We start from the raw sequence: 8,296 nt of genomic DNA on the forward strand, positions 1-8,296 counted from the left end.
GGGGAAGAAGAACAAACTGGGGAGGAGGGTGGAGAGAATGGTGCAGCAATGGAGTGAAAGCCCAGAATCCCTGTGAATGTTCATTGAAACTAATAAAATTTAATAATAATAATAAACAAAGAAGGACAAATGGACACATGAACCTCAGCCTCCACTGGTCTGAGACCAAAAGAGTCAGGTGATGTCCAGCAGCCACTACTGACAACTCTGAGCAGAATGACACCAGTAGAAGGTCGTGGTCAGAATGAGAGAAAAATGCGGCACAAAATTCAAAATCCTAAAGGAGACCAGGTTTACTTGGAGGCAGGATACAAATGGAAGCCCTGAGGAGACAGTCTTCAAGTCTGAAACTGAATTCACTCCTGAAGATGGATATCCGCTTTCAGGCAAACCACAGGCCTATCATATGAAGAGCAACACCCGGGAGGAACGTGCTCCTCAAAGCCATCGATCATATGCAACCTAAGGGGGGTCCAAAACCAAAGTTCAGGAGGCAGGAAGGGGCAGAAAGGATGGAGGAGAGAAAGTAGTGAATCCAGAGGAAATGGAAGAGTACTGTTATATCCAGTGGATTCCAACTAATGTCTCAAAACAAAAGCATGTATCAGTTTTTCAAAGAGAAACTAATTTACTCTGCCAACTTTTACCTAAAGCACAATAAAACGTTTAAAAAAGGACAATAAAAAGTTAAAAACAATGTCCGTGTACATAGACAAACAGTACTAATACAAACAGTGCTAATGAAACTGAAAGTAGAAATTGGTTACAGAACAAAATGGTTTTGCCAACTTCTCTCGGGGAAAATGATCTTTTCCTCAGCGCAGTCTTCCCTGACCACACTAGCGACACATGGACAGTCATTCCACATGGACAGTCACTCGACCTCAAATTGTCCAATTAGATTTTCTAAATAAGGAGCTCTGGTAGCCCAGCGGCAAGAAGCTACACTGCAATTCTGAAGGCATGTGGTTCAAGGTTATCAGCTGCACTGTGAGAGGAGGATGTGGTCAATCTCCTCCCCTGCGATTAAATGTCTCTGAAAACTCACCAGAGGGTCAGCTACCTGTTGGTTCCAACTTGACAGCACACAACAACACAACAACTAAAACATATTAGTCTTTAAATTATTTTTACCATTTTTGACCACCACAGTTTGAGGACAAGAACTCTGTAGTGATCACTAGTTCTTCGAGCTAATGCCTAGCTTAATGTGGGTATTCAGTTAATATCTGCTGACTGACTTCCTCTTGGCATTGTGTGAGAGCACAGGGTCATCTACAAACCCCATTTTTAGTATGTACCACCTCTCCCAATAACATAAAAATGTCAAATAAAAAAGCACCAATCTTTAGAGACCTCAAAATTACCTCACAGATTTTTAATATTTAGCTCTCTGCGTTTACCACCAAAGTAGCTCTTCCCCTTAGGGCTTTGAAAGCTGCAACCTTTAGAGAAGCAGATCACCAGTACTTTCTCTCATAGAGTGGCAATGTACTGCTGAATAAATCCCTAAAGACTACACCACCAGGTCACCTAAATTCTGCTGTTACTTTTGCCAGCAGCTGGAGTAGAAATCCTCAATCGTACTTACAAGTTTGTCTGCCCTGACATCTCTATAGCTTAGCATAAAGCAAAAAGAACTTCTCTTTCTATAAACCTTGCTGGATTTGCCCTACTGAGTCACCCGTGCTGAGACATTTGGGGACTCCTTCCTTTATTAAAGAGCTCACCTCCCTGCCTTAGCTCTGGAACCCTAAAGGCAAAAACCAGCCCGAAGCCTTTGAAATGCCTATTCTCTGCTGACTCAAGCACTACAGGAGTGGTCCCAAATGCCTTTCTAGACTCAAGGGCTCACCTCTCCTGGTCCTCTGAAGTGTCTCTGGAAATCCTCCACCACAGCCACGGCTTCCTCCCCACTCCTGGGGTGACGCAGCTGCACCCAGGACCGGAGCTCCCTGGGAAGGATGCTCAGGAACTGCTCGAGCACCAGCAGCTCCAGGATCTGCTCCTTGGTGTGCACCTCTGGCATCAGCCACCAGCGGCACAGCTCCCGGAGGCGGCGCAAAGCCTCCTGGGGCCCGGACATCTCGTGGTAACACAACTGCCTGAAGTGCAGCCGGAAGATCTCACAGACGGGAGGGTGGTTCTGGAGACCGCAGCTCTGTCCTCCAGTCTGGCCCCCCGGCTCTTGCTTCACGGTCAGGCACCCCTCCTGTTTCTGCATTACTGGACCCATTGAGGTGAGATCCAAAGTTGCCCTCCCTTCAGAGTGCATCATAATTTGTTCCAGCTGAAGTCTATTTGATTAAAATGCCAGTCTGTAATTCCGGTCTTAGGAGTTGTTTTCCCCAGTTGTGGAGAGGAAGGGGACAGAAGTGTCACCTGTAAAAATAGCAGAAGAGCAATCAGAGTCCTTAAAGCGTCTTAAGCTAACAGACCTTATATATAGTTAAAAAGCTAAGGTGGGGGTGAGTCGGGGTAGAGCAGAGAATACAACCAATCTCTGCAAATCAGATCCCTTCTTAAACTTTCCGCAGCTCCTATCACCTACAGGAAAAGTCCTACATTGTCTGTGCCTGGTATTTGTAGCTCGTCACAAAGTTTTCAACCCCGCCTCCCAGCTCCACACTCAAGTACTTAAAGAAGACATTAATGATCTTCCGTGTGGGGTCTGTGAGATCAAAGGGAGCAAAAGACAAAAAAATACTGCGTGTTTATATTTCTTTCCTGCTTTCTGGACTTTTCTTTAGAGTGATTTATTAACTCCTGAAATTTGTGATCTACGACTATGTGTTTCCTTCTGCTGTGCACAGAGGTGCCAAGTTGCAACCAATTCCCTGGCACCTAACCACAGACCTTTACATCACAAATGCAAACTTGAACTCAGGTTAAAAAACTCTTTTGCTAATAGAAATGCACAATAAAGTTTGGAGACAGAAGCTCACGAGACATTACTAGCACTCTTTCTTGATTTGGAAACTTCCTTTAGCTTCTGCAAACTCCTTATTTTTCATGAGCCTAAACAAATGCTTTTCCCCTTGGTGGCTCTTCTGCAGAGTAGACAGTTCCTCTCTCACACCAGGACATTTTGCATAGTTTACCCTGCACACGTTTATGAACTGCCAGATGGTGAGGCATCAGTTAAGTCAGAAAATGCTGGAACTTCTTCAACCAAAGTAACTGCTCCCTATCTTACAGGCTTAAGAGGGGGATTCCATCAACTCAGAGATCACCTATTTCCTTTATCGCTGAAATCTACTAGAGCACTCCTCACAGTGTAACTGTTTGTGATTGGAATGGGTGTCCCCTGTGATTTCTGGAAGGATCCATAAACAGGCTTCCAATTAACTGTGGACTCCATATGTGACACAAGGAAGCACATACTTAGTAGATGAAGAAATGAAAATCATGTTAAGGATTTCCGAAGCTTTCTGCCTCTCTGTTCATAAAATGTGCTCATGTATCTGAGAGATTCCCCCTCCCCAATTTGATTCTACCAACGTTTATTATTCTAACCAACTGCAGAGCTGAAATTTTTATGCAGCTTTCTCTGAAGTGGGGGGAGAAACTTTCATCCTGTTTGAAACCCAGTACTGGGGCACTGGCGGTTTGCTTCAACTGCATGCATTCCAGATCCCCGGGCAAACGCCTTCTGAGCTTCAAGTTCTTTTAAAACCAAGATCTCGCACACAAACGGCTCAAGTTCTGGCCATTTTCCTAATTCCTTTCTTTTCCGAAGCTCTGCAGCTCATCTCTTCTGGATTCTTGCGTTCTCATGTCTCCCTTTGTGTTTGGAATTCCACGAACTGCGTCTGACCCGCTTCGGATGATTCGTGTATCTATCGTCTCTCCGCTTAAGTTTGACAAAACGTCTAGCTACTGTAAACAGGCCAGCGGGGCGCCCCTCACCTGAACACGTGGGCCCTGTTCATCGCTGTGCCCGCAGGTGCCAGGCTCCGTGACCGGCACGGGGGTCAGAGAAGCCGACCAGAAGTGCTGGGCGTCCGGCGACTTCAGCGCATCCGGGAAGGCGGGCCACGGGACGGAGCGCAGGCCGGTGACCCGAGCTCCGGGTCGCAGGGTCTGGGGCCTGAGGGCGACAAGCCTGGCTCCCCAGGCCCAAACTGCCCAGGACGGACCCTAGACTGCAAAGCCTTCGTAATGAAGGTAGACACCGCGCAAACAGAAACAGAAACAAAATCAATGCCCAAACCGGAAGTGGCTCAGCCCCCCCACTTCCTGTCTGCCTCGCGGAAGTCCGGGTGGCGGAAGGGGGCGCATGCGCAACACCGGGGAGGCGGGGAACCAGGCTTCCACCAATCAGGGTGAGGGCGCAGGGCGGGATTTGTGTGCCCACACTCACGTCAAGGCACTTCAGTGTCCAGGCAACCCACACTCACCGCTTCTCTGCCCTTTCCCTTTTCAGTGATCATGGGAAAGATACTGGCCTCTAGCAGTCAGTTTTCTCATTTGAAAAGTGGGTAGCAGTTGGATAACCTCACAGGACAATAAATACTGACCGAAGTAATACAGAGATATCCCTTAGCTGAAGTCACTTTTACACAGCATGAGTCTCAACAGGCATAACCTTATTAAAGAAGCAGCAGGCCCAGGAATCGTGATGTGTATGGTCATTCAGTCCTGGAGTGCTGGTATCCAATGAGAGGCTCTTAGAGAAGAAGCTACGGGAACAAAATATGTTGCAATTCACAGGTTGCAAAGATCACTAATCTTTGGGAGGCACTGCACTGTTAATGCTTTATTGTGAAGAACAGGGTGTAAAGGATATCCTTGCTGGTAACCTATTTGAGCAAGCCCTGGAGGTACAGATTCAGAGAGTGATGGTCATAGGTAAAGGGCAGAGGACTTGATGATGGAGTTAAGGATGTCTCATTACTCTGGTCCAGGAGCTATCCTTGGTGCTGAAAATAGTCATGCAAAAGGTAGTAGCGCCCTCTACTGGACAAAACCAAACTAAGCCTGGGTGTCCTTGGATTGATTGGGGCTCTTATTGGCCTGGCCTTGTGGAGAAAGGCAAATAAATATATAAGCAAATCAGTACTCTGTATAGATATAAAACAGACTGAATTTCTAGTGAATGGTTGGGTGGTCAGGGTAGGATTCCACTTACATTGGAAATCGAGTTAGAAGAAGTTGCAGAATCCACAATGAAAGGAGGAGACGTGTACCAGGCACTTTGAATGGTCCTAAGGTACAAAGGTCCTAAGATGTAATTGACTTTATTGTTCAAGTAACAGTAGGGCGTCCACTGTGACTGAGTGAGAGATGCTGCCAAGGGTAGGCAGGGCCTGATCCTCAAAAGATTTAAAGACAAGTGAAGGCATTGATGGGGGAGTGAGGGAAATGGTTATAGGAGCAGGAGGAAAAGCAAGGAGGCTCATTGGAGCACCATTGCAGGAATGCACTTGAGCCAAGACAGGGCAAAGAACATGGTGTTGTAGAGATGAAAAGACATGAGTGGATTTTCCACATAGTCTGGAAGGAGAGTGAATAGGATTTATGAATGGTGTACATTTAGTTTTATTGTTAGGTGACTTTGATTCAATTACCACTCATAGTCACTCTATGAACAGCAGATCTGAATCTTACCCAATCCTAAACTATCTTCTCTATTTCCTCCAAGTCCATTGTTACAGTCACTATGCTCATCCGTCTCCTTGAGGGTCTTCCTTCCCTTCACTGACTCTCTGCCTTTCTCAGTATGTCTTTTTCCAAGGACTCACCATTCCTGACAACATTCCCAATGTATTCACAATAGCAAAGAGCTGGAGACAACCCAAGTATCCAGCAACAAACAAATGGACAGAGAATCTATGGTATATCCACACAATGGAATAATATGCTGCACTGAAAAACAAGGAACTCATGAAATATTATGCAAAATGGGTGATCGTGGAAGACACTATGCTGAGTGAAATATCTTACTTACAAAAGGGCAAATACTGCATAACGCCACTGTTGTAAAATGGGACTGACATCTGGGTTGGGTGGAGACTAAGAAAGATGGGATAAATTATGTATAGTGCATTGAAACAGATGAGGAAGAGAACTGTTTAAAAGGGATATGTGATTAGGTTTTATTGTCATGACAGGAGTCCAGAATGAAGGCTGCATAGTGGAATTGGCTGGGGGGCAGAGGTATTATATAACAATGAAATAATTTTTCTTTTACTTTTCAAAGAGAAGAGCAAACTAGGGGGGGAAGGGTGGGCAGGGAGAAAAGTGCAACAATGAATGAATGGAAATCCAAAGTCTCTGTAAACTTTCATTAAAATTAATAATAAAAAAATAAAGTGAACTGGAGGGTAATAGGGAGGAAAATGTGCAACCATGAATGAATGAAAATACAGGTTTTCCGTGAACTTTTGTTAAAATTACAATGTAAAACAAACAAAAAGAATCACTCTCAGCGATTGTCAACAACACCAAAAATATCCTGATGGCTTATGGTCGTGTGAAGTTTATGATCAATGCATGAAAAACATGCCAGAGTCCTCAAAGGATCAGAAGAGGTATCCTCTACCTGACCAATACTGGGTAATTTTTCTATCCAAAGAGAAAGATGCTTTATGGTCCTTTATGAACTCTTTTATCTGAAGGACTGTGAGATGAAGTGGCCTGTGTTTGATTCAAACTATATCAAGGGGACCTTGAGAGCTAAAGATTGAGGTAGGTGAGGAGACTCTGATTTCTGCCAAGTTGAGTTTTACATCAGGGCTGTCATTGAGTTTGAACATTGAGCACTTCAAATGCTATTCTGAGACTCCTGAAGTGAAGACACTAGTAGAGCCTATGGGCACTCATACATGCTCACCGGGGTCCTATGTCCTTTCTCTAATGGACTGTATTTCTGTCTTCCTGGCTACTGCTATCCACTACCCAACCTGAGTTGTATGTGTGTGTTTTCTTTATCTTCCATGATGCATGGGGCCATGAGGTGTCTGCAGACTCAGTCACAACCTTGGCCTGAGTCTATGAAACCTCCAGTCAGCTTCCCTTGTTGTTGTTGTTATGTGTCATTGAGTCTCTTGCGACTCATAGCGACCCTATGAACAACAGCCCTAAACTCTGCTCTGTCCTGTGCCAATCGCACTGTCTCTGACACTCCCATCCCAATTATCCCAGTCACTGAATCAATCCACCTCATAGAGGGCCTTCCCATCCTGCGCTGTCCCTCCACCCTCCCAAGCATGATGTCCTTCTCCAAGGACCGGTCTCTCCTCACAACATGTCCAAAGTATGTTAGATGGAGCCTCAGAATCCTTGCCTCCAAGGAGCCACCCAGTTTAACCCTTTCCAGGACGAATCTGTTTGTTTTCCTAGCAGTCCACGGTACTCTCAATACTCTTCTCCAGCACCACAGCTCAAAGGCATCAATTCTCCTTCTATCCTCCCTAGTCATTGTCCAACTCTCTGATGCATAACAAGTGATTGCAAAGACCATGGCCTGTATCAGACGCACCTTAGTCTCCAGAGAGACACGATTGTTCTTCAGTACTTTGGAGAGGTCCCTAACAGCAGACTTTCCCATGGCAATGTGTCTTTTAATTTCCTGGCTGATGGTGCCAAGACTGTTGACTGTGGAGCCAAGCAAACTAAAGCTGTGTACAATCTCAGTCTCTTCACCATCCATCCTGATGCTGCCAATTGGTCCAGTGGTGAGAATCTTTGTCTTCTTGACATTGAACCTCAATCCATATTGTAGGCTGCAGTCCTTGAACCTCTGCAGCAGGTGCTTCAGGTACATTTCTAATTTTTCTCTTACTTAAAAACGTGGTAACAAACTGTCTACTGGTTAGAAGCTGTGCTGCAATCCCAAAGGCGCACAGTTTGAATCCACCAGCTACACACCATGGGAGAAAGAAGGGCAATATCCTTCTGTGTGATTTACTGCTTTTGAAAACCCCCTGGAGGGTCAGCTTTGGGTTGGTTCTGATCTGATGGTGCTCAACAACAACATAAAAGTGGTTACTGTACTCTGGTGGCCTAGTGGCAAGGAGCTGCAACTACAATCCCAGAGGTGCATGGTTCAAATCCACCAGATGCTCTGCCGGGGAAGGAGGGACAATCTTCTCCTGTACCAGTCAGATCTGATTTGACGGTACACTCACACAAAAATAATAAAATAAAAAATTTTTAAAAATCAACTGTTTAAAAAAGAAAAGTGGTTACTGTAATTGCAATGCACTAGCTCGGAATTGAACCCAGGTTTCCTTCATGGAAGGAGAGAATTCCACCACTAAACCACCACTACCTCCCTTGAATGTTAGGGGTG

At 45.3% G+C, this 8,296-nt stretch overlaps 1 protein-coding gene across 1 annotated transcript in view; it reads right to left on the minus strand.

Moving 5' to 3' along the window:
* ZKSCAN7 (zinc finger with KRAB and SCAN domains 7) overlaps positions 1–2,215 on the minus strand; it is a 14,347-nt gene extending 12,132 nt beyond the window's left edge. Inside the window, exon 1 of the mRNA XM_006892978.1 lies at positions 1,856–2,215. Coding sequence (XP_006893040.1) covers positions 1,856–2,086 — 231 coding nt within the window. The 5' untranslated portion in view covers positions 2,087–2,215. The remainder of the gene's footprint in view (positions 1–1,855) is intronic.
* Between the last annotated feature and the right edge of the window lie 6,081 nt (positions 2,216–8,296).

This window comes from Elephantulus edwardii, unplaced genomic scaffold (genome assembly GCF_000299155.1).
Source record: "Elephantulus edwardii isolate Elephantulus edwardi_28Jun2011 unplaced genomic scaffold, EleEdw1.0 scaffold00121, whole genome shotgun sequence".
In the NCBI taxonomy this organism is placed as follows: domain Eukaryota; kingdom Metazoa; phylum Chordata; class Mammalia; order Macroscelidea; family Macroscelididae; genus Elephantulus; species Elephantulus edwardii.